Raw genomic sequence first — 26,802 nt, 5'->3', positions numbered from 1 at the left:
TCACATACTATTTGAGTCTGCGAGGGCTGCCGTAACACATAACCACAAACGTGATGGCTTAAACCACAGGAATTTATTCTCTCAGCTTTGGAAGCCAGAAGTCCGAAATCCAGGTGGAGTCACACTCTCTCCAGAGGTTGTAGCGGAGAGTCTTTCCCTGACTGTTCCAGCTTCTGGTGGCTCCTGGGGTTCCCTGGCTTCTGGCAGCATAATTTTTTTTATTTTTTTAACATCTTTATTGGAGTATAATTGCTTTACAATGGTGTGTTAATTTCTGCCTTATAACAAAGTGAATCAGCTATACACATACATATATCCCCATATCTCCTCCCTCTTGCATCTCCCTCCCACCCTCCCTATCCCACCCCTCTAGGTGGTCACAAAGCACCGAGCTGATCTCCCTGTGCTATGCGGCTGCTTCCCACATGTAATCCATTTTACATTTGGTAGTGTATATATGCCACTCTCTCACTTCATCCCAGCTTACCCTTCCCCCTCCCCGTGTCCTCAAGTCCATTCTCTACGTCTGCGTCTTTATTCCTGTCCTGCCCCTAGGTTCGTTAGAACAATTTTTTTTTTTTTAGATTCCATATATATGTGTTAGCATATGGTATTTGCTTTTCTCTTTCTGACTTACTTCACTCTGTATGACAGTCTCTAGGTCCATCCACCTCACTACAAATAACTCAATTTTGTTTCTTTTTATGGCTGAGTAATATTCCATTGTATATATGTGTCACATCTTTATCCATTCATCTGTCGATGGACGTTTAGGTTGCTTCCATGTCCTGGCTATTGTAAATAGAGCTGCAATGAACATTGTGGTACGTGACTCTTTTTTTTTTTTTTTTTTTAGATTGGAGTCACCTTTATTATTTTTTTTTACATCTTTATTGGAGTATAATTGCTTTACAATGGTGTGTTAGTTTCTGCTTTATAACAAAGTGAATCAGTTATACATATACATATGTTCCCATATCTCTTCCCTCTTGTGTCTCCCTCCCACCCTCCCTATCCCACCCCTCCAGGCGATCACAAAGCACCGAGCTGATCTCCCTGTGCTATGCGGCTGCTTCCCACTAGCTATCTACCTTATGTTTGGTAGTGTATATATGTCCATGCCTCTCTCTCGCTTTGTCACAGCTTACCCTTCCCACTCCCCATATCCTCAAGTCCATTCTCTAGTAGGTCTGTGTCTTTGTTCCTGTCTTACCCCTAGGTTCTTCGTGACATTTTTTTTTCTTAAATTCCATATATATGTGTTAGCATAAGGTATTTGTCTTTCTCTTTCTGACTTACTTCACTCTGTATGACAGACTCTAGGTGTATCCACCTCATTACAAATAGCTCAATTTCGTTTTTTTTTATGGCTGAGTGATATTCTATTGTATATATGTGCCACATCTTCTTTATCCATTCATCCGATGATGGACACTTAGGTTGTTTCCATCTCCGGGTGAGCTGGCAGCATAATTTTAATTTCTGCCTCCATCTTCACCTGGCCTTTTTCCCTTTGTGTATCTCTGCATTACTTCTCTTCTTCCTGTGAGGTTCCTGCCACAGGACTTACCTTATCCACCCTAATCCACTACCACCTCATCTTAACTAATTATATCAGCAAAGACCCTGTTTCCAAATAAGATCACATTGTGAGGTTCCGAGTGGATATGAATTTTGGGAGGACACTCTTCAACCCACTACGTGTACTGTCCTTGTAAGCCAGGGAAAATGGTTTTCAAAATCTTTTTGTGTAACAAGTATCTATTAAGTGCTTGTTAGAGGCAGCGTCTGGCTGGGTACTGGGCCCTCAGGGGGACAGCAGCTAGGGAGTGTTGGACCTGGCTCTGTCCTCAGATGAGCTGTGTCTGTTCTGGGGCCGACCTGACAGGATGATCCCGGGGAGGTAAGGAACCAGCCCAGGATGGAGCCCTCAGGGTGCAGAGGTGAAGGCAGCACCGGTGGCTGAAGTCCTCCGCCTCCGTGGACCTTAACTTCACTTCTCAGATCATTTTCCTTTCCTGGGTGATGAAGAGCAAGCTGAGACATGCTTTGGGATTTGCCTCTGAAGCCAGAGAGAATGCCGACACCCAAGCCCTTTTGACCTGTGCAGAGAAGGAGGAAGAAAACCAGGAGGCAAGGACCGAGGCAAGGTCTCACAGCTGGACGGGGCCCCCCGGTGTTTGTGCACAGCATGGGCAGAGGCAGCGAGCCTCACCGGGGCCGGGCCTGGGAATCCTGGGGGTCCCCACGAGCTTGGCCAGTTGGTCACTTTAAAAAACTACTGTTACGCGCAATGCTGAGTGCCCTGAATAAGTAGGATCCTCTGTTTTCCCAAGGACAAAATATTTTTTAAGTTTGCTATTACGCTATTTGGTAATTTACATATATATATTTAAGTTCACATACTATATAAATTAATACGTTAGTTTAGAAGTAATGTGCTTTTTGCCCTCATTTCGTAAAAACTTAAGTTCCCACTTGTGCATGCATCTGACATCCACATACTAACACGGCTTTTGTTTTAAGTTGGTATCACTAAAAAGCTGATTTTTAAAAGTGCTGCTTACAAATAACTTCCACCCTTTACAATGATGTCATACCAGTAAATGCGTCTGTCTCTGCCTTTTGCTGATTTAATCAGGTGACCCCTCTAAGTAAGCAGAGCTACGCTAACTGAGGCAATTTTTCTTTGTCAAAAGTCCTTGTTGCAAATAGTTGAGAAAGTGCCTCATAATAATAAGAGAGCTGGTAAAGAGTTGAACATACAGCAGCTCCCCCTTTTCTAAGATCATTTTTTGAGGAAAAAAAGTCTCGCCTACTACCTGGACTCCTCACTACCTTCATTTCTTTCAGAGTAGAAATGAGGCTCCGTGTGAGTGAACCGAGTCCCCTCCTCCGAATTTTCTAGGTTTAACAGTGTAATCTGACTGAGTTAATGAAGTAGAAGGTAGTGTGGGTGTGACCAAGGTAAAAGGGGAGATACAGGTGCTTAGACCAAAGATCCAAGTTCCCAAGGAGGCTCTAGTGGGAAGTTATTTTCATTCCATTCTAGAAACTGTTACAAAATTATATCCCAGTGGGGAGCTAAGGTATTTCAAGAGAGCCCTGTGTGTTTAGTATTTTGAAGACAGGAAGTGGAGCCTTTGTAATCTCTTCAGCAGTCTTTCCATCAGTGGTTCTCAAAGTGTGGTCCCCGGACCAGCACTGCCTGGAAACTTGTTAGAAATGCAGATCTTAGGGTTCCACCCAGCTCTACCAAATCCAAAACTCGGGGTGTTTTTATAAGTCCTCTGGGTGCTTCTGGTACGCAGTAAAGTTCAAGAACCACACTGCTTTACAAAAACACTTATTTAGCACCCATTTCAGTGATTCCCAAACCTTGCCATACTTCAGAATTATCTGGGGGGCTTTTAAACTCTGCAAGTCACATCCATACCAATTAAATCAGAATGTCTGGTGTGGGGCGGGGTGGGGGGTGAGAGCTAAACTTCAGTTGTTTGGTGTTTTAAGAAGCCCAGGTGATTCCACGGTGCAGCCAAGTTTGGGACCCACCCACCTACTGTGACCTCAAAGAGACAGATGAGATACATCTCACAGGAAGCAGAAAGTGAGATGTGCCATAAAAGAACAGAAAAAAATACTGTAGGGGTTCTTTTGAAGAAACTGGGATCCTGTTTTGAGAAAAGGTCTCCTGACTTTAAGAATCCCCCTTTCTGTCTCCTCATCCCCGCTTGAAAGAATTCGGACTGGGTGCCTCTCACCACGCTTCCTTACTGCAAGCCCCTCAAGAGGATGGCAGCTGTCAGCCGCTACCTGGAGCTGACCATCGAGCCCGTGCAGCAGGTAAGTTGCTGTGGGCCACAGCCGGGTGTCCAGAAGGGTGGGAGGTAGTCCTGGAAGGCTTCCTGGAGGAAGTGACACTTTAGCTGCAGGAGGGGCGGAATGAGGCAGGAAAGCCTGTAAAAAGAGGAAGGAACTCTCAGAGGCCTTGGTGGGGGGCAGGCGGTGGCGGTCAGATGAAGGGGAGCTCGGAGATGAAAGGGTGGAGGCGGGGTAAGTGTGAGATCGCAGAGGGTGATGGGAGTTCAGGAGGCTTCAGGACTAGAGGCTCAGGGTCAGACGTGCATTTTAGAGCCGTCACTCAGGCATTGTTGGGGGGCAGACTAGGGAGTGGAGACTAGAAGCAAGGGGGTCAGTGAGGGACAGTTGTAAGTCCAGGAAGGACATGGTGTGGCCTGAACCAAGGCTGCAGCCGATGGAGAAGCAGAGCTGCAGTGGAGTCGGCAGGTAGAGCAGTGGGGGCAGTGAGGATGTGGTGGTGAAGAGGACAGCATGCTCCAGATGACTCCCAGGGTTCTGCACGGGGGGCCTTCAGGAGGAAGAGGGTTGGAGGGAAAGAGGCGACAAGAAGCCCACTCCATGTCCCACACCCCACTAAGTCGTTCCTGTCGAGGCTACAGCGACCTCCCAGTTGCTAAATCCCGGGATCATTTCTGTCCAGTTGAGGTTCAACTCGTTTGGCCGCCTGCTTCTTCTGATTTCTGGGCCCCTCCCTGTCCCTGTTTTTCTGCCACCCTCACCTCTGCGGGCTCCTCCTGGTGAGCGGACTTCAAGGTTGCAGTACCGCAGCTCCGCCTCAGGAGGGCTCCCTTCTCTGGGTACACTCTTCCAGTCCCATAGCCCTACCTGCCAGCTCTGGCTGATTTCCCTGGCCTGTGTCGTCATCCTTTTCCTCTCCTTCAGTTCCAGTCTCGGCTGCCCCACTACCTCTTCATCCTCCCTCTTCATCGTCCCCATGTGGCATCTCACACGTGCCGTGTCCAATACAGAATTCTGGATTTCCATGTCCAGACCGGCTCCTCTCCCCATCTTCCTCATGTCAGGAAGCGACACCACTGTCCGTGCAGTGGGTCAAACTCAGATTCCTCTCTTTCCCTCACTATATGCCCGTGCCCATATCACCCATCTGTGAGTCTCGCAAATACTTCTTTTAAAGTAGATCCAACCTAGAGATTATCATACTGAGGGAAGTAAGTGAGACAGACAAAGACAAATATCATATGATATCACTTATATGTGGAATCTAAAAAATATTACCCCCCCAAATTACAAATGAACTTATTTACAAAACAGAAACAGACTCACAGACGTAGAAGACAAACTTACGGTTACCGAAGTGGAAGGGTAGGGGGAGGGATAAATTGGAAGTATGGGATTAACAGATGCACACAACCATATATAAAATAGGTAAACGACAAGGTTTTACTGTATGGCACAGGGAACTGTATTCAATATCTTGTAATAAGCTGTAATAGAAAAGAATTGGAAAAAAAGAATCTAGGTATATTCATATAAACGTGTAGAAATGAATCACTTTTCTGTACACCTGAAACTAACACAATATTGTAAATCAACTATACTTCAATAAAGAAAGGAAAAAACAAGTAGATCCAGGAGCCTCCTAACTGGTTTTCCTCTCACTGCTATTCTTGTCCCACCCCCTCCATTTACAACCAGTAACCAGAAGGGTCTCTTACAAATGTAAATGACATCTTGTTCGTCTTTGGTTTAAAACACTCCTCTGGCTTCCCATTTCACGCAGAATAAAATCTAATCTCTGACACAGCCCCGCGCTTTCCCCCTCCCTCACTGCCTCCTATTCTCCCCTCTTCACTTCTCTCTGCGCAGAATTTCTCTCCGTTCCTCTGCCTACATGCTCTTCCTCCTGATTTTTTGCATGGATGCTTCTTTCTCGTCTTTCCGATTTCAGTAAAAATGTCACCTTCTCCTTCCCCCACCACTCATTCTGTGGAAAAGTTGCTTCCACCCCTCTGCTGTTTATTTTATTACCTTTTAAAATGCTCTGCAAAGCACTTATCGTGATCTTTTACTTTTGTTTGTTTTCTGTTTCCTGCTGGGATATAAACTTTGTCTCCTTCTGTCTTGTTTGCCAAAACCCTGGTGCGTCAGGTCACGGGCTCTCTGTACAGGTGTGTTTGGAACCCAGAGTGCAGTGATAGCCGCCCCGCTGGGCTGCCCCTGGGACGTGCTGACGCTCAGACTTTGTGCCTGAGAGAAAGGTTTTACTCTTTGCTGTTGTTCCTTGGAAAGTGGGTGTAAAGAACCTGTATGTGACGTAAGTGAAGTTCTGGGAGGTTTGGAGCACGCTCACGATTAAGAGTCCACTTCGGCCATTAAGCTGTTCTTCTGTCCAGAGGGTGGGTGGGTGGGTGGGTGATGGGAAGCCCTGGGGAAAGCACAGGGAGCCCTGGCAGCATCTGGCCAACGCTTTGCACTAGAAATTTTTAAATCGTGGAACTTGTGAAAAATAATAGTGCAAAAGTTGCATTCACTTGAACCCTTCCAGTACCTGAACCTTGAGTGGATGCCCACTGGAGAGCAGACTCCTTGAGAGAAGACTGTGTTCCTCTTCTGTTCTCCTCCACTGAGGCCAGCCAACACATTTTTGAGCAAATACTTCCATTCGGCCTCTTCCTTCTGTGTCCACCAGAGGGCGAGAGTTGCCTCCAAGACAGCTCCCAGCAGGGAGCCAGGAGCCCCACCCTCTAGCCTGGGCAGAAGCCGCCTCCCTGGGCTCTAGGGTCATCATTCGCATGGTGGTCTGTTTACTGAGGGCTAACTACTTGCCAGGCTCTGAGTAAATAATAACAGCCAACCCTTCCATGATGCTTATTGTACTCACTGGTCACAGTGCTTGGAGTACTGGTCTAAGTGCTTTACATAGATGAACTCATTTAATCCAACAGCCAACCCTTGAGGTATTATGCTCATTTTACAGAAAAGGAAAATGTGGCCCAGAGAGGTTAAGCAACTTGCTCAAGGTCACACGGTTTGTTGGTGGTAGAACCAGGATTCAGACCTGTCTCTGCCGAGTCTGTGCCTTTGACCAAAATGCTGTGCTGCTTCTTACTGGGCATGATGGCTGACACCGAGTAAGCGCTTGATAAATGTTTTTTACAATTATTAGCAACGCAGAGTCTTAGAACAACCTGAGGTAGATACTAGTATTATTTCTATTGTCATTTATTAATACTTAATCATTTTATTATTCTTTTTGTTTGTTTGTTTGCGGTATGCGGGCCTCTCACTGTTGTGGCCTCTCCCGTTGCGGAGCACAGGCTCCAGACGCGCAGGCTCAGCGGCCATGGCTCACGGGTCCAGCCGCTCCGCGGCATGTGGGATCTTCCCGGACGGGGGCACGAACCCGTGTCCCCTGCATCGGCAGGCGGACTCTCAACTACTGTACCACCAGGGAAGCCCTTCTTCTTCTTCTTCTTTTTTTTTTTTTTCAATATTTATTTATTTATTTTTGGCTGTGTTGGGTCTTCGTTGCTGCCCACGGGCTTTCTTTACTTGCGGTGCACAGGATTCTCATTGCGGTGGCTTCTCTGTTGCGGAGCACGGGCTCTAGGCGTGCAGGCTTCAGTAGTTGTGGCACTCAGGCTCAGTAGCTGTGGCTCGCGGGCTTTAGAGCGCAGGCTCAGTAGTTGTGGTGCATGGGCTTAGTTGCTCCGCGGCATGTGGGATCTTCCCGGACCAGGGCTTGAACCCATGTCCCTTGCATTGGCAGGCGGATTCTTAACCACTGCTCCACCAGAAAAGCCCCCCTTATTATTCTTTTAAAATGAGGCACAGGGAGGATTAACTCACTTGCCCAAGATCCCATAGTTAGAAAATCACAGGAATAGGTTTCAGACTAATCCTGTCTGACTCTGGCACCTGAGCTTTTCTACAGAGGACATGCTTTTTATGCCGCCATTTCATGCCACGATTTCATGCCTGCTGCATTAGCAAATTATTTTCTTTTTTTCATGAGGCTGTCCCGATGGGCATGTTGTGGTGATATCGGTACCCTGTCGCCATGTGCCTTGATATACGTCCTGTTTGAACTACCATCAGGAAGTGGGCAAAAGAGCCAGAGTGGTGCTCACTCTTGCCAGCATCACCTCCCGAGCGCTGGTCAAGGAGAGATTTTCCAAGAGATGCAGCTGGGATCAGGCTGAGCCTAGGAGGCCGAGGGTGTGGGGTCCTAGGAGTCAACAGCTGGCAGCATTTGAAAACTCCATTTTCTCTGTTGACTCAGGTGTGGTCAGACCTGAGGAATTTATAGATTATTTCCTTTGTTGTGCCTGGGAGGCCTCTGCTGCCCCGCCTGCCCCCCCTCCCACCCAGAAAGCTGTCTTTGTCTCCTTTGTGGACTTTCCTCCCTTCCAGCCGACTCTCACAGGGAACTGTGCCCTTGACCCATCCAGGGCTGGAGCCCTGCGTGATTTGGGGACCCGTATGAGCAGCTGTTCTTCTCGTGTGTCCAGGACGTTTACTAAACCTGAGCCCGTGACACCAGTTCAGAGGAAGCAAGGCAGGGGTTACCAGCCCCTTCTACAGATTAGGAAACTGAGACTCCGGAGGATAAGTTTTTTGCCGAGGTCATATGGTTAGTTGGTGGAAGATACGGTCCAGAAGGTGGGTTATTCCCCCTGTGCTGTGTCCGTGGGATGACTGCCCGGCTCCGAGCCCAGCCGGGAGCCTTGAGGATCTCTGGGGAAACCCCTGTGAGGCCTGTGGGAGGAAGCTGTCTTCTGAGATAGATGGGCAGACAGACAGACAGGTAATCTCACAAGTTTCTTCCTCCCTTAACCCTTCCCAGCTCACTCTCATAGGCTGCTGGCGGGTGCGTTGGTTAAGCCTCTATGGAGCACACTTTTGGCAAGAGCTATCCAAATGACAAGCGCTCATACCCTCTGATCCAGCAATTCCACTTCTAAGAATTTATCCTTTATATCCTGAAATCTTTAATGTACGGTATAATTTACTGCAGCCAGGGTTGATTGTAAAAGCAAGAGACTGGGGATATCCTAAACGTCCATTAGCAGGGGACTGGTTTAAATAGCTTGTGAACATCTGTACAATGCTACCAAAAAAAAAAAACTGCTATGAAACTACTTCTAAGGCATGTTGTTAAGTGAAATAAAGCAAGATGCATAAGAGAGTATAGAGTGTACTACCGTTAGTGGAAATGGGGGAAACGTGTACATGCATTTGCTCTCGTGTGCACAGACTATTGGGAAGGACACACAAAGGAGGGCCAGCTGCCTCTGAGGAGGAGCTGAGTGGCCGCAGGAGGAGGGTGGAGGCGGCTGCGTCCTTTCATGCCTTTTGAACGCTGAAGCACGTGGATGCTCTGACAGTGCGAGAAACAAAGATGCCAACCAAGTCTCCTGCCTGCCCTTCCCCGCACACCTTGCAGGCGAGCTGCAGTGCCACCAGGCTGCCTGGAGATGGACAGACAAGCACGGGAGCCACGTCCCTGCAGGAGCCCCCCTCGTACCCTCCGGTTCAGGTCATCCGGGCGTGCGTGTCCTCCAGTAGCTCCTCCCAGGTCTCCTCCATCAACTCCGACCTCGAGGTAGGTGCTGTGTCCGCCGGCAGGTGCACGGGGCCTCCTTCACGCGTGCTTGCTGGTGCCTCTGAGGTGCCTGCGCTGCTCTGTTCTCCTCGGCCCACGCCAGCCTCATGCCCACTCAGTAGTGAATAAGCATCTGCGCGAGAACTTTCCCACGCTGTCCGCGCTGAGGAGGACTTTCCGCAGTCAAATGAGTCATGGAAACACTGCACGCTGAATCATGGGGCACATTCAAGTCTTGCAGAAATAAATGCTGACTAACAAACTTTTTTTTTTTTTTGCGGTACGCGGGCCTCTCACTGTTGTGGCCCCTCCCGTTGTGGAGCACAGGCTCCGGATGCGCAGGCTCAGCAGACATGACTCACGGGCCCAGCCGCTCCGCGGCATGTGGGATCTTCCCGGACCGGGGCACGAACCCGCGTCCCCTGCATCGGCAGGCGGACCCTCAACCACTGCTCCACCAGGGAAGCCCCTAACAAACTTTTTAAAGAGTCTTGGTGTTTCCCAAACCCATTTGACCATGGAAGGCTTTCTTCCCCCGCAAGGAGCGCCAGGCTGTCCCCTGTGGTGCTGTCAGGGTCACACACAGGGGCCCTCAATGGACACTGTGCCTGGCACTTTCATAAGCTTTGCCTCATTTTGAATTTTTGGATCTTTGAACGAAACACATCACATTTTGGATACCGGAAATGGGTCTAACTCTCAGGTCTACAGTCCTGTCACTCTCAGCCCCACAGCTGTGGCTCCCAGCCCCGGTCAGGAGGACGTTTCCCTTTGTCTGTGGCAAGTGAGAACAAGGACAGCATAGTGGACAGGTGGTACCAGCAGGGGGAGGGACCGTCCTTCATTCTGGGTTTGTTGGGGGTCTCCCACTCTTTTGATATTTAAATGCCCTTTTATGAATTGACGATAACAGGAAGTGCTAAGTTGGTGTTGAGGGGTTGGTGTTGGTCTTAATGGCCTTATTTGGCAAAGTAATCAATCATCTGTCCTGAGTCAGTCCCCCAGATTCGTTCAACTCGTAGTGGACCCTGAAATCCGAAAGACTTAGAGCCCCTGATCTGCGGGGTAGAGTCCAGATCCCTTAGTGTGGGGTTCAGGCCTTGCACACCTGCCCCAGCCTCGTGCCCCTCCCCTGCCCTCACCTACATGTCCTCCTTGGCCGTGGACTCTTCCCTCATCCCCAGGGCTCTGGGCCTTTCTTCCTGGGATTTCCTCTGGCCCAACTGCCGTGTGTCAGAATCCTACCCAGATGCCACCTGCTGTGTGAACTCCCCTCCCCTCCACGTACACACCAGAGATTAAAGCCTCCTTCCCTTGGGTGCTCAGAGCATACACCTCTCTTCCATCCCTGGTGTTGTTTGCCGTGTAGCCTGAGGGCTGCAGGGACCTGTCTCCCCGGCCAGGCTGTGCACAGGCTTTTAGGTCTAGGGGCCTGGCCTGCCCTCATCTTTATCTCTTGATCCTGGAACACACACAGCTGGTCATTGAGAGGTGGGTTTTGAGGGAGAAATTCTGCTCCAGACCAAGGACCGTTTGGGCTCCGTGTATCCCCGAGTCCTTCATTTGGTGCTGTTTATTTCTTGGATCTGGTCTCAGAATGTGTCGGACAACCCAAGGCGCATGTCTTGGCAGCCCGGAGCCAGCATTCCGGGCAGAGTCTAAGGCTAAGGGGAGAGAGGGAGAGTGTGTTCAGTGAGGGGAAGGGACAGTTGAGTTGGTGAGATGGGGGGAGGGGGCTTGGGGAGGGTGGGAAGCAAGCTCACTCTGTGGGAACCCTCAACTGAGCTAAGGATTGGACAGTGACCTTGAACAATTCAGAAATTTGTCTCCGTGGCTGTTTCGGGCAGTTTCTGTGTTTTGCAGTCCTTTTTCTCCCTCTCCTCTATTCGCTCTTTCCTTTTAAATTCCAAGGGCACAGGGTCGCGCTCATACATGAGGCAAATGGAGATGAATGCTTTTGCCCTTGCTAAACAAGGGGTATATTTTTAGAAGCCCAGGTGCCCCCATCTACCCCACCCACCCCCTCCAGAACCCCCAGCACAGCCTCCTACTTCATTCCCCAAAACACCCACGCGCTCCACATGACAAAGCGCCGAGTTCCGATCGGAAGTTACTTAGAATCTCACTAAACACAGGCACTGAGGACATGCGAGCAGGGGACAGTGTAGCTTGTCAGGCTTGTGGCCCATCCGGCCTTCTGGTAATCTATACATTCTCTCTCTATATTCTCTCTCTAATCTATATATTCTCTCTTAAAAGTAATACATGTTTATTGTAGAAATGTTGGAAGATGTAAAGAAGAAAATGAGAGTTAAGCCACAAGCCCATCAACCAGCAGCTGCCTCAGGGCGGTGGGACTGATTGGGTGGGCTCCCCAGCTTTTCAGAGCAATATTCCTTCAAAGTTCTGGCTCCCTGGTGGCTGAAGGGAAGGAAGAGGGTGTCTTTTAGCCGATGAGTGTGACACTGCATTTCATCCACCTGTTTGGGTCACTCATTTATCAAACATGTTCTTGGGGAGGCATTTGAAAGAAAAATGCATGAGGGCAGGGGGGCTGGCCTGACCCACCACACGCGGTGGGAGGTACTTGGTAGGTTGGTCACAGTCTGATCATGACTTTGCTCCTCCAGACCACACCACACCCAAGGGACTGAAGCCGGGCCCCAGGTCATCACCTCTTCTGGTTTGCGACTTCTCTTGCTCCCAAGATGGATTGCACAGTTGAGATATTTCCTAACACTGGGCTGAGACACCCAGGGCATCTGTTTGTACTCTCTGACTACAGTCGTCTGTGTCTTTTGCCAGCCAGCTGGGCTTCTGCTTGACCCGCGGGTCCATAGGTGAACGCTTGCGCCCCCCACTCTGGAGGCCTGGGGCCACTCTTTGTCGCTAAGGTGTTGTGTTTGTCACTCTGTGGTCCTTTCCGACTTTGTGACTTAACTCTCAGAGGGTGCTTTTGTGTCCATGTCCTTGGGGCACATGCCCACAGGTTTGAAGACCTACCTCCTGCCGTGCTGGGGGAGGTGGAGAGAAGAGAGGTCCCTCCACACGACATACACTGTATTCACAGCACGCAGCTCACTGCGCGTTTTTAAATTCATTGCTCACAGTGACCGTGTGTGTGTCATGAGGCAGGCGTGGTATGTTCTATACTTTACAAGCACTGTTTGATATAGTCCTCCTAAGAGCCCTGAGGCAAGTACCTTTAAATATTCTTGTTTCCCAGAAGAGGAGGCTGGGATTCATTGAGTTTTAGTAACCTGCCCAAGAAAACATCATCCTCGTCATCGTTATAATTAGCAGACCTGGGGATTTGAACACAGCTCTGTCTGGCTCTGAAACCCTGTTGTTACTCACTACACCCCACTGCCTCAGCAGTAACTACCCATTCCCATTTTACAGATGAGAAAACTCTCTCCACAGGACTCTCTCCACTTACCTATGCGCTACCTGTGTTCTCAGGCAGGGTCCTGTCTAATAGGCAGGATAAAACATTGGGATTTACAAGGAATTCCAGTGATGCAGAACACCCATGAAAAGAGGTGAAGTAGAGACAGATAAGGCATGGGAGCTTGCGTGGAGGGAGAACTGGGTCATTTTCACCTTTTCTCAAGTGTCCATTGGATGGGCTGGTCAGGGCACCAGACTAATGGCAGTGGAGCCTGAATGTGACTCATAACCCTGTAGACAGGCCATTTGTGTGGGCTGTGCGGATTTCTGGACGTCTCCACAAGTCAGGGCACACTCCGCGGAGACTGTGCACCTACTCACTCAGCTACTCGACACCAGGCAGCCTGTCTCCTGACACAGCCGTCGGAGGGCGTTCTGAACACATGTGGAGGAAGGGTCACTGGCTCATGGTCTGTGGGTGAGGGACCAGGGCCCAGAGGGAGCAGGGCTTTCCGGAGCGGCCCGCTCACTTGCCGGGGCAGCCAGCACCTGTTTTATGAGTGCAGGGTCGACATTCCCTCAGTGTTGAGACTGCTCCTGTGCCTTTTAAAGGTTTTTTTCCTCCTAGCCTCTGGGATGCAAGAAAAGATTGAGTCCAGCTTTGTGTTTAGTCATTTTTTTCCTTCTGTGCTTCCTAGCAATGCCATTGAAGCTTTGTAGGAATTCTGCAAGGAGGCTGTTTCTGTCAACAGAAGAAAGTCTGCATGTTGAGAATGACTGTGCCTGGAGCTGGCTCAGTGTGTGTGTGTGTGTGTGTGTGTGTGTGTGTGTGTGTGTGTGCGCGCGCGCGCGCGCGCGCATAGAGCCAAACACCACACACCAGATTGCTGTCTGAAGAGGCTCGCGTCCCAGACCCCGTGTCCTGCTAATTCTGTGCCTAAGGCTCTTGACAGCCAGGACTGCTTGTTCCCTCTCCAGACCCTGCTTCCAGCACCAGCAGACCAGGACACAGTCCCTTGGATGTTTGTCATTCTTAAAGCCAAATCATTCTTTCAAGGAAAAAACAATTAATTAGTTAATAAAAAGAATACACACCCACACACTGACTCTAAAAGTGCTAATTTTAGAAGTAAATACATATAAGTATGAAGAAAGAGGCCAGAAATTTCTAATAGGTCCCAAAGACCAGAAATTAAGTTCAGGGCATGGTATCTGCCCTGCACAGATCTGTGTGCCCCTATGTGCTCGGCAGCAGTGAGAGATGGTGCGTCCGGAAATGTGTGGACAGTCAGCTAGTTCCCCTGGGGGTAAGGAAAGACGGTACTGGGCCCCCCCAGGGCAACGGGGCTGAGCAGGCGAGAGAGGGCTGACCAGGGGTCGGGTGGACACTGGCTTGTCCAGGCTCTCGCTGACCTGCCAGGCAGCCTTGGTTCTGCCCTGGACTTCTTGGGTTTTAGTTTCTCCCTCTGTAAGTGGGAATCAGGAGACCTGCCCTACTTACATTACGGAGTGATTCTGAGGATCAAATGGGGGTGCTGCTGGGGCCCTGCAAGCCTGCCGATGGTGCTAGATGCAGTGCAGTGGACAACGGGCTGCAAGTGGGCTCCGACACCTACGCTGGCCCTGAGAGCCTTTGAACCAGGTGACGCCGTTCATTTCTCTGGACTTGCTCAGTAAGTGGAGATAATGAACTCGGGGAGCCGGTGAGGCTCTGACAGAGCACTGTTCCCGCAGATGATGAGCTTTGAACTGGGCCATCTTTCAGGTCCCATTTAGCAAGTGACCTTAAGTGAGCAAGTGTACTGGGGGAGTTAGGCGGAGGTGAATTACACTGAGTCGGTTCTTAGAAGTGGAAAGGCTTCCATCAGGAAAACAGCGGGGCCAACCACCAGCAAAATGGGCTGCTGTGTCTGCCTGGGTGCCACTCAGAAAACCTCTTCTGGCCTCCGCAGTCTCTAGAAGCATTTCCATTACGCTGCCTGAAATCCAGGGAAGAGCTCCTGACTGAGCTCCTGCCTCCGTCCCTCCTCCTTTCAGTGCTGTCCTACCCAAGATCTTCCCAACACTCCATCAGCCCCATGGCCTTCCTGCTCTAAGGCCCTTACTGCTTACAGTTTATGTCCAGACCCCTTAGCCTGACCTCTAGGACATTTCGTTGTCTGGTTCAGGGCTAACTCTCCAGGTTTTCCTCTGCACATCCAGCCAGCTTTCCCTTCTCTGGGTTCCTTTGCTCATCTGTCTTCTGCCCTTCAAGGCCCTGGCTAAATCCTGCTTCCTCCGGGAAGCCTTCCCTATGTTCCTGAGTAGGGTTGCTAGATTTAACAGTTAAAAAATACAAGAGGCCAGTGAATTTGAATTTCAGATAAACACACCTATACTAAAACATTATTTGTTATCTGAAATTCACATTTCACGGTGTATCCTGTGTTTTATCTGCAGCAGCCCTGCTCCTGAATCCAACTTGATCATGGCCATTTCCCGCCCTTCCCTGGGCCACTTCTTCGGTTCTGAGCAGCATATGAATAGCAAAACTTCTTCCAAAAAAATCAGGAACATACAATGTTTTATGTCAATTATATCTCCTGTTTTAATGGGAAAAAATAATTTAAAAAAAATCAGGAACAGGAGCCTGATACCTGTTGTGGTCTCTCCTGTTGCGGAACAGGAGCCGAATACCGCAAAAAAAAAAAAAAAAAAAAAAAAAAAAAACTTTACGATCAGAAAAAACAAAAAACCTTTATAATGGGTCCTGAGTCCAACACCATTTCACCTCCCCCATCTTGGGGAAGTCACTTCTCCCCAGATGTAAGAGGAGGGAGTTGAACAAATGGTCTCTGAGGGCCCATCCAGCTCCCAGTCCTAGAAAGTGACCCTGTTTCCTCAGTGGCTGAGACACACCTCAGAGTCTTCAGGAACAAAGGAGAGCTTACCACATGCCCTGTGGACAGCGCCTATAGGTTGCTTCTTGGTTTCAGAAGCACGAAAAAGTGTTCTTTTAGAAATGAGCTGAATTGAAACCCTACATGCTGTGGTTCATGGAGATGATGGAATTGTGATCCTAAAGACAATTCAAGGATATGTGGAAATGCTCATTATATTTTAAGAGGGAAAAGCCATTTGCATAATTTGGGGTGTGTGTGTGTGTGTGTGTGTGTGTGTGTGTGTGTGTGTTTGTATTTCAGAGGGCTATTCAATAACTGTTCATAGACGCCCTCTTTTAGGGATAGAATTCTGGGCAATCTTTTTTTTTTTTTTTTTTTTTTGCGATACGCGGGCCTCTCACTGTTGTGGTCTCTCCTGTTGCGGAGCACAGGGTCCGGACGCGCAGGCTCAGTGGCCATGGCTCATGGGCCCAGCCGCTCCGCGGCATGTGGGATCCTCCCAGACCGGGGCACGAACCCGTGTCCCCTGCATTGGCAGGCGGACTCTCAACCACTGCATCACCAGGGAAGCCCTGGGCAATCTTTATTTTGGGTTTTGAAAAAATTTCTATACAAAAATGAACAAATTTTGCTCTTGAAACAGGGAAGACTACACAAATGTTTATTTATTTTTACTTCTTTGTGGGGGGTGGAGAGAGACCTCAGTTACAAAGATTTGAGTTAATTGTATTCCCTAGGCACATTATCATTAGTTTAGAAAGTGACTTAAAAAAGAAATCCTGGCTACGACTTCCACTAGAGGGTACTCTTCTGAAATTTTAGATTGCTTGTGATGCTGAAGATTTTGAAAAGGAGGTTTCAAGGTTTCATTTCAAATTCAGTTGGAGGACTCTTAAACTGTTTTATTTGTTTGCTTGTCTTTAAATACACTCTTTCTTTTGGAGTAATTTTAGACTTACAGAAAAGTTGCAAAGGTAGGACAGAGAGTTCCTGTATACCTTCACCCAATTCCCTCTGATGTTAACATCTCGCACCACCATGCTGCATTTGTCAACACAGAGAAATTAACATTAGTACATTACTGTTAACTGAAGTACAGACTTTATTTGGGTTTCACCAGTTTTTCTATTAATGTTCTTATTCTTAGCATATTTTCTTTCATCTCTCTTTTTATTTCTATTACATTTGCAGAAGTTATGTAACTTTTTCCACCTGTGTTGTCATCAACATTTCTGTCTTTTGCAGTGTGTGTGGAAACATCATTTTTCGTAAGTTTGTGTGTTCTCCATTTAATCTTTTTTTTAGTTTATGTTTTCCCCAGCAGGATGTCATTAAAAGATGAATGCTGTGGAATTATCACGGTTTTGTTAGGTATTAATGGCACTGTGCTTAGGAGTTTTTTTTTTTTTTTTGCGGGCCTCTCACTGTTGTGGCCCCACCCCCACCCCCGCCGCGGAGCACAGGCTCCGGACGCGCAGGCTCAGTGGCCATGGCTCACGGGCCCAGTCGCTCCACGGCATGTGGAATCTTCCTGGACCGGGGCACGAACCCGCGTCCCCTGCATCGGCAGGCGGACTCTCAACCACTGCGCCACCAGGGGCGCAGGACTCCACAGGACTCCTAAGTCCTGTGCTTAGGAGTTTTTAAGTCCTTATCTATGAGATACATACTGAAGTATTTACAGATGAAATTATTTACTTTAAAATACTTCAGCAAATAAAAAATTGGGGGAGCTAGAGCAAATGAAAGAGGATATGTCCACAGGTGTTCATTAGATTTAGCTTTTGTGTATGACTGAAAATCTTATAATTAAAAAGTTGTTCAAAAGAAAAAGGCGTGGTACAGCTGAAGTCAGTGGTGACTCAAGTTTTCTAGGTCCATTCTGTCCTCCCGTGGAACGGGGGGAAGTAGTTCATAGGTACCATGCTGGAAGCATGTGACCTGGAAGGGGTGGGTGGGAGAGGGAGGGAAGAGGGAGAAACTGGGGAGACGACTCTCAAGCTTCATTTCTGCCACCCACATCCCCATATCCTGCCCTCCCTCCTGCAGTGGCCACCTCATCCTACCCAGCAGGGGGCAAGGCATTCTTGTGGGGGGCACTGACCAAGGACCCAGCTTTGGTGCCCCTTCCCTGCCCTCCTCAGTCTCAAGGTGGAACCTCTGCCCTTCGCCTCCAGTCTGCCAGGTGCCCTGCCACTGAGCTTGGGGCACAGCTCTGCCAGCACAGCCTGGGTCAGACCTCTCTGCCTGACTCCACCCCTACCTCCAGCTCTGACCCAGAATGGGACTTGTGCAGGCCCCAGAGCAGAGCCCCATCTCTGGTCTAGCAGTTATCAGTGGACAAATAGAGGTGTTCAATAAAGTTTTTATAATCCTAACAGATACACAGCTGCACGCACGCAGGCACGTACAGATTCACGTAACAGACTTGGGTGAGTGCATTCCGCCAGCCCTGCCGGTCCTGAAGACTCAAAGTTGAGTCAGACTGCAGCCCTCAAGGAGCTCAGAGAAACCAAACAAAAGCAAACAAACAGAAGTTGTTCAAAATGGAAATTTTAAAAGAATTGAACAGTAGGGGCTTTGTTTCAATGTGACAATAAAGCCAAATCCTGTGTACTGGGCAGATTGGCAGCAGATCAGTATAACAGACATTTGCAGATTCATAGCTTATGAATACACACACACACACACACACACACACACACACGTGTCCTGGGCACTACAGGAGGTGCTGGACGAATGAGAGCAGACAGCGACACTACCCTTCAAGAAGCTGAGCCAGACATATTTGAGGCTTGGGGTGGAACCAACCGTGCGGTAAAGGCTGATTAAATATGAATCTTGGCTGGTAGCAAATACCCCATAGTTTCAAGATGAGGGTTTTATTTGCATCTCTCTTTCTTAGTTTTATGGGTTTGTGTTGACTCATCTCAGCCATGTGGTTAATAAATGGAATCTTTATGATTATGCCTAATAATAATTTCTAATAGTAATTTTTAAATCTGCGTAGATGATAATTTTTTCAAGGACCTGTAGCCCTTCATAATTATCACAGTTATCCTACTGACCATTTAACTAAGTTGTAGCCACTAGTAGCTGCTGCCTTTTTGCTTGCTGAAGTCAGTTGTTCCTTTGCCTCCGGACCGGCGGAGGGCCTTTCTCCTGGCTCACTGAGCAGACAGGGGCTGGCGCTGATCTCTGCTCTGTGATGGTGGCAAAACCTAGTCAACACTTTTTTTTTAATCTCTCTTTTTATTCTGCAGCAGAACTATTGGGAAGCCCTAAACTCGGAGCAGGTATGGACAATCGTGCTCTCTCTTTATTCTGCAAGGGACTTCCTGTGGCTTGATTTCAGTTCCTGCTTTTGTGAGCCCCCCCTTGGATGGCTGGGCCCGTGCCAAATTCCTCTAGGAAAAGAAAGAATTTGAAAATGAGTGGAGAGTCTGAAAGTCGAGGGTTTTTTCCAGGCTCTCCATTTCAGAGTTCTTTCTGCTTTGTCCAAACCATCTAGTAGGGGCTCAGAGAAGATGCATAACCCAAGGAAGAAACCTGCTTGGAACAAAAGTTTTTGAACAAGAGGAAACCCAGCAGGTCACTAATGGTAGTGGTGCCGGGAGTGGCTGCAGGAGTCGAGATCAACGTTCCCCTATGTTGTCATTGTGAGACGTTGGGCAGCTGGCTGCTGTCTCTATGCCCTCCTCGCCTCCAAGTGACAAATAAGCACATGATTCATGACAGCCACCTGTGCCTGTCACCTCCCAGGATTTTTTTTCTGATAAGAGAGTAGATTATCTTTTGCTCAAATTCTCTGAATGCCTGGATTCCAGTGATGTTTTTATTACTTAAAATGACATTTTAAAACACAATATTCTGGGAATTCAGAAGGAAGAGATTTAAATTGTTTTCGAAGGCTTAATCCACTTTAAAGAGTGCACCTGACCAGAGTGGTGGGCTGTTTCTGTTTGCCGGCAGTGGAATTGGTCAGGAGTAGCAAGCATAACTCTTAAGAAGGCATTTTAGGAACTGGAGCTGTGGTTTTGACACATCAGGGCGGCTAAGAACCACCCTAAGAGCTTGTTCAAATGCCAAGCCTTAGGTCCCAACCCACAGATAGGGTCTAGGGTGGGTCCCCAGCATCAGTCTTTTTTTTTTTTTTTTTTTTTTTTTTTTGCTGTACGAGGGCCTCTCACTGTTGTGGCCTCTCCCGTTGTGGAGCACAGGCTCCAGACGCACAGGATCAGCGGCCATGGCTCATGGGCCCAGCCGCTCTGCGGCATGTGGGATCCTCCCAGACTGGGGCATGAACCCGTGTCCCCTGCATCAGCAGGCGGACTCTCAACCACTGCGCCACCAGGGAAGCCCAGCATCACTCTTTTTAATGAGCACCCTGGGCGCTCCTGGTGAGACTGGTCCAGAACTGAGATCTAGAACGTGGGTCTCCACTTGAAAACAGAATTCATCAAAAAGCACACTGTCCATTCTCAGAGAATGGAACAGGCCCCCACTTCCACTGCTAGGCAACTGGGTCTCAGAGGCTGAGGGGCCAGGGAGCTCTTTTACTTGGGATCTCTGATAACGTCTGGAAGGAATTTGCTTAGAGGTGTCCGCCCAAGTCTGCATCCACAGGTAGATGAGAAATTAGCGTATGTGTGCCTGACACAGCCCCAGACACGTACAAGGGGCTGAGCTGCACCAAAGAAATCAGCTCAGTCCCTGGCCTGCAAGGTTACTGGGGATGAGGTGGTCTTTTTAACATGATACTGTTTTTCATGACCAAGTAGTAGAACTCAGTTCAGTTATGAGCAGTAAATCAGTAATTGAACGGGACTCTCTTTCTGTTGGAAACAAAGCTACAATTTGTGTTTTATAACTAATGGGGTGTGGGCATTATCTTTCAGTGACTCAGGGAGCCTTGAGGACCTTGTCCTGACCCTCTGAGGACTGGACTGTTTGATTCTGCTCAGGTTTGAGTAGCTGGTGGAACACTTTTTTTGGAGTGCATGTCCGTGCCTGGCTCTATTTTCTTGCCCAAATAAGATTGTCTGGCCCGGGCTGACACATCCTATGTGGCCTTTGCTTGTTGTTTCCTGGGTCTTTTGCTACTGTCAAATGCAACCTTATGACTCAGAATCACCAGTCATAGAAACTCAGAAATGAGAGATCGTATTATCTAGCTGCTGATTCAGCCTCCCAGTTTACACATGGAGAAATCAAGATCCAGAGAAGAGAAAGCAAGTTAGTGGCAGAAAGAGGACCCGAGCCCGACCCCTACTTGCCTCTGTGGCTGGAATCACTAAAGATGATGCCCTTGCTCTTGGCCCACATGAAAAGCTCTCTCTTTTATCTGTTGTTTTAGAACAACAGGAAGATTTTGCAAACAGCTTCATCAGTCCTTGTGTGCTCACCTATTTTTTTTTTCCTTTTAACCTTTTTTTTTTTAACCCCTACACATTTCAATTTCCCATACTTGTCTGAGTCAGAGTGATGAAATACTCACAGGCAGTGACCACCACTCTGGATTAGGTTTTAAATGTTTGTTTTTGACAAGTCTGCTGACCTCAAGTTTAGAGGAAACACCATGTGGGGGGGCAAGGGCAGACAAGTACCCTGCTCCTAAGAAGCTCTGTCATCTACCTGAGAGGACAAGGTGGACACACAGGGCAGGGCTGCCCATGCTCAGCTGCAAACCAGTGGTACAGGCAGTATAGAGAAGCTGGGGAGAGCTCAATGGGTGTCAGGATAGGCTTCTAAGAAGAGGAGGAACTTACCTGGGCCATAAAGAATGGGTTGAGTTTGCCTGGTCTTTTCCAGGAATGAGTTAGACAGGGAGGTGGGAATTATCAGGATAAAGGGAGCATGACTGAGTCTCACTAGAGAAGGACTTGGTGAAGAGGGGGGAACAGAGAGTAGGAGGGGGAAGTAGGGTTGGTCTGTTCAGGGTGGCTGTCCATTAATTCCTTGATTTAAAGTTATACTTGCCCTGTTAGGTTCTAGAAACACAGACCTGGTTAACTTGTCCTTACCTGTTTGTTCTTGTCTGTGCCTGGGCCATGAGGACCAAGATTGGAGCTGTCGTTGGGGAAATTGTAAGAGATGGGAAGGGCCTATTCCACCAAGGTACCTCTTGTGTCTTTTCTCCACAGTGGGATCCTGAAGACGTAAACCTTGGAGGGAACAAAGACAACATGGAGATATTCAGACCCCGGGTGCACAGGTGGTCTATGAAGCCAGTGGACTTGACCTCTGATAAGTAACACTTTCTGGAGCCAGCTCAGCAGCTCAGAACCCAAGGTCAAGGTTTGGTCAGGAACTGAGCAGGGATCAACCTGCAGAGACAGCCATGGCAGGAATTTAAGCTTCTGCCAAGGCCACCCATGAAAGTGAGGAACCAGGAGCTGTCGCGGAGCTTGGCTGGTCTGCACCATGGCTCAGAATGGAGCTAAGACCTTGGGCCCTGTGGACAGACCTGGACACACCCAGAGTTTGTTCTGAAAATTCAAAGTTCACAAACCAATCTCGCTTTGAAATATAATCTAAAATAGTTTGGTCTCTCTTTTCCCTTTCCCTTTGGATTCAACCCTACTCTGAATATCTGCTACAAACGAGCTCATCTAACAAACAGCTAATATGTTTGGATCTTAGTAAAGCCCCACTCTGTAAGACCTGGCTAAGCCTAGAGAGGGGTGGGCCCGCGTTTGGGGGGTTTGGGACACAGTCACAGGTTCTGATGGGACCTGGCTCCTGCCCTCCAGTCACCTACTTGAGTTTTCTGCTGGAAGTTGAGAGAGGAGTGTTTGATCAACCAAGTGTTTGCAAGGTCACTGGTATTGCAAGGGTGAGCAAAGCAAAGTGCTCTAGGTACCAGGACTTGCTGCAGCCTGGCCCAGTGTGTGCTGGGCTAGGGTCTGCAGGTGCAGGGAACTGTCTGCTTCAGGAGGTAACGGAAAGCATGCAAAGGGTAAGAGGCACGGTGGGAGGGGCTCGAAATCCCCTCTCAGGATTATTTTGGAGCTACGGTGGGAGGAACGCTAGAATGAATAAATCCTGATCGAGTGCACTGAAGCATCTCACCATGGAGCACAGAGATACGTCTGAATCCCAGCACAGCCACAGAAGTTGGCCACCAGGAGACCTGGGAGAAATGCCAAGAAACACAGCTCTGCTTCTGGCTGGCCCCTGGCAGCCTGTGTGACTCAGCTGCAGCTGTCCAGTTGCTCCGGAGGGGTAGTGCAAGTCCCAGCAGCATGAAAGAGGGGGTGCCTCAGGGAAGCAGGTTGTTCCACAGGTCTCTGCACAGATTCCAATCCCCTGCATGATCTCTGAACTAGAAGTGAACCTAAAGCCACCCTATTTATCCAACTGCTTTGAACCCTGGTTGTCTTTTAATGGAGTTTGCTAAAGTCAATTTTGCTTTGTGATCTTAATCACTGAAGCTATACTTTGAGGGAAGATGAAACTTTTAACTGGGGACAAGGGGAGGTTGGGAGAACAATCCAGCAGATGAAACCACACAGAGGATTGGAAGCAGGGAAGGGGGGAATCTAGCTAAGGAAAGAGGACTCTGATGTGGCCAGAATGGATGTAGGGGGTGGGTGAAGAGGCTGGAAAGGACCCTGGGAGTTGGTGCTTAATTCTGTGGCTGGCTGGTAGCTATTGCAAGATACAGAGAGGAAGCTGACTGACATGCCTCAGGTGGGCCACAGCTGATTGGTGAGTTTTACATCCCTGCAGCCACAACTTTTCAAGAAGCAGAAATGTACAGTCATGGTTACAGCACCAACTTGGGGAACGTGTTTAATTTGATTAGTAACAGCAGGGCAGGAGGAGGGCTCATCTTTGGAAAGGCAGAAGGCCTGGGGACAGGATGACATCCCTGGAGTTTGTCTTTAACACATCGCCCCTCCCAACGGGAGGCTGGCTCATGTCCCTGGGGCACCAGAAATTGGTTGGATCCTAATGGAAATGGCCATTCACTGAAGGATATCAAATGATCTTGCTGACTTTGCGCAGCACAAACTACTTGAGCTCCAGATGTTAACCATCTCCCTAGATCCCATCGTCCCTGCCTCTTCCTTCACAAACCAGTCCAAGCTGGTCTCAAAATGGAATCCCAGAGCGAACCTTTACACTGACAATTTTGGCAGCAAAGTTTGGCCTCATTGTTCAATGAGAATCTGCCTGTTATGCAACGCTCTGGAGCCTTTGGGAAGAGATGCCAACCCAAATGCCTTCCTCCTAGCAGGAGTGTTCCTACCCTGGGCCTCCGCTGCAGCTTCATGCCCTAGCCGTTAGTCAGACCAGGAGGATAACGGGAGTTACTTGCCCTGAAGACCCACTGAGCAGTGCAAGGGGGTTACCTACACTAGGGAGAAGCTAGGGAACCAACTGTGTAATCATCCTCTCCTGCCCACTCATCTGGAGGTGAGAGATGGTATAATAGTTGTAGTTGTACTGCCTATTATCTGCATGGCTTGGAACTTGTTACCTAACCTTTGTGAACTCCTGGGGTAGACTGAGAATAATACCTATCTAGAAAGCTTGTTGTGAAGATTAAATAACGTATATGAAATGCATAACACTACGTGACTCAAAGTAGACATTGAAGAGGGATTAGTTTCCTTCCTCCCTATAATTCCTGGCCACATATGACCTGCAAGCCAGTTGGTAACCAAAGAATCAGACCCACAGATGGAAGGGACTTCAGAGGATTGAATTGCCTTGACAACAACCCCAATAAGTGATTAAAGTGATTACCCACCCCCTTCATAAGCTACTCAAAAAAAAAAAAAAAAGGATTTCACCCATTTTAATCTCCCAAGGAAAGAAGTCTGTGTGATTTAGGGAGAGCTCTATCCCTAAGGTTTTCTTAAAACCCTTTCTAGATCCTGAAGAACCAATCCCCTTATCTCTCCCAGTACTTCAGTATGATGAAGAGATTTATGAGCAGTCATCTGATGCCACACTCACATCTGATTGTTACAACTGGGTATGAGCTCCTCCAGAGCGAGGAGAGGCACTGGGCCAAGGAGCCTGACTGGGCTCCGGTTCCTATGTCTGATTCAGCGTGATCCTTGTTAAGTCATTTCCCTTTCTGATCACAGTTTCATCATCTGTAAAATGAAAGGACAGATTTCTTTCCTTTTTTTTTTTTAACCTTTTATGAATATGCCAGTGAATTTTTTTTTTTTTTTTTTTTTGGTACGCGGGCCTCTCACTGCCGTGGCCTCTCCCGTTGCGGAGCACAGGCTCCGGACGTGCAGGCTCAGCAGCCATGGCTCACAGGCCGAGCCACTCCATGGCATGTGGGATCTTCCCGTACTGGGGCACGAACCTGTGTCCCCTGCATCGGCAGGCGGACTCCCAACCACTGTGCCACCAGGGACGCCCGCCAGTGAATTTTTTTTTTCCTACAGAAGACTGACATCTTCATAAACTCTCAAGAAAGAGACAATATCAAGAGAAATTTCAGATATATTTTAAAAATAGGTTTCATTATATAATATACACTTCTCTCTGTTTGGATTTTACTATCCATTTAAGATAAAATTCCCCTTTTATGAAGAACCGAGGCTTTGCTGAAACAAGAAGAGATCACAGCATTTGATGTTTAAAATTTTTGCAGTTTCCTTCCAGTACTGAAAATTTTAAAATATGATATATGAATATTTTCCAGTGACAGAAAAAGAATTCTGTATCGATCATTAAGAAAAAGAAGAGGGCTTCCCTGGTGGCGCAGTGGTTGAGAGTCCGCCTGCCGATGCAGGGGACACGGGTTCGTGCCCCGGTCCGGGAAGCTCCCACATGCTGCGAAGTAGCTGGGCCCATGAGCTGTGGCCGCTGAGCCTGCACATCCGGAGCCTGTGCTCTGCAACAGGAGAGGCCACAACAGTGAGAGGCCTGCGTACCGCAAAAAAAAGAGCAGTGTCTTAGTGTTTCAAGGCTAATTTTGCAACATTTCCAAGATTCTCTCCACTTCTTTTGCTGTCCTTTCTTGATCATCCCCCTCCACAGTTTCCAACTATGAGGGCATTGCTCTACTCTCTTCCACTTTTCATTGTTTTTTTCTGACATTCAAGTCGATGTTTTGACAGAGGAGGCTCTACTTTGAATGAACCCAAGATTTGGTGTAATGGTGACGAACATCTCTTCAAGAAGTTTACACGTGCCTGTGTAGTATTATTCTAAAGGTCATCATCGCGTGAGAGAGACAGCCTTAGATCAGGGAATGGTGCTAAATCAAGTGACTTAGAGCACAGCTGATTTGTTGTTTCCTTACCCAACTCTGAAAGCCAAACAAGGTACCAGGCATCCAGCACCGCTGCTTCTGGACTGGACACTTCATCGACAGTGTTAACTTCCAGTGTCTCAGTTCATCTGTCGCCTAGAGAACTCAGCATACCCTCCCAATTCCATTGGAAATTTTCCACGGGCAGTCGATATTGGCGACAGAGGGCCAGGCTCTTCTCTTCCTGGTCCTCGGGGTCTTGCAGCTGTGATTGCAAGAGGGCTTAGTCCCTGTCGTAGGTCAGGAGCGCTCGCCCCCTCTTCACCGTCCACTGGGCTCCTCCACGACCGTCCTGGCGGAGCAGTAAGTGGTCTCCTCAAACTGCGACGGCGAAGGAGGCCACTGTTGGCACCGTCAGAAGTGAATCCCGACCTCCTACTGGCTACTTCTCCCTCAGAGAAGCGGCCTAACCCCGGCAGCCTGCTTCCCGTTCAAACCTCTGTCCTGGGTCTTCCGGGAGGAGAAGAAATGCCCGGGCCCGCGAGTGAGTGCGCACTAAGCAGCTGCCGCCTCACGCGAGTACCCCACGCCGCCGCCGGCGCCCCAGACCGGCACGGGGTCCTGTTTCGCCGCCTCCGGGGAGCTGCTGAGGGCGGCTCCTGGGGTGCATTTCACACCGCTGGTTTTGTAAGGGGATGATAACAAGATTACTGTTCCGAAATTATTGACAGCATTCAGCATCCTTTATGGTGTACTGGAAAACATCCTATTTGTTTTTAAATACATTTAAAATGTTTTTTGAAATATAGTGCAGGTACACAGTTTTTAAAAAGAGAATCAGATTGTAACAAAAGGCTTATGAAGGAAGACAGCAGTGC

The 26,802-nt window shown here is 48.5% G+C and overlaps 1 protein-coding gene across 1 annotated transcript in view; it reads left to right on the top strand.

The window, feature by feature from the left end:
- The window catches only part of TMEM44 (transmembrane protein 44), a gene marked incomplete at its 5' end in the record, with an annotated part of 34,413 nt that extends 12,225 nt beyond the window's left edge, over positions 1–22,188 (top strand). Inside the window, 6 exon segments of the mRNA XM_082654971.1 lie at positions 2,005–2,143; positions 2,146–2,150; positions 3,739–3,843; positions 9,269–9,427; positions 18,963–18,995; positions 21,843–22,188. Of these exon segments, the coding sequence (XP_082511097.1) occupies positions 2,005–2,143; positions 2,146–2,150; positions 3,739–3,843; positions 9,269–9,427; positions 18,963–18,995; positions 21,843–21,953 (552 nt within the window). The 3' untranslated portion in view covers positions 21,954–22,188.
- Positions 22,189–26,802: the final 4,614 nt, after the last annotated feature.

Source organism: Grampus griseus, assembly GCF_964374135.1.
Source record: "Grampus griseus genome assembly, chromosome: 5".
Taxonomy (NCBI): Eukaryota; Metazoa; Chordata; class Mammalia; order Artiodactyla; family Delphinidae; genus Grampus; species Grampus griseus.
Note: the sequence above shows the minus strand (reverse complement) of the source record. Positions and strands in the feature narration are given on the sequence as shown.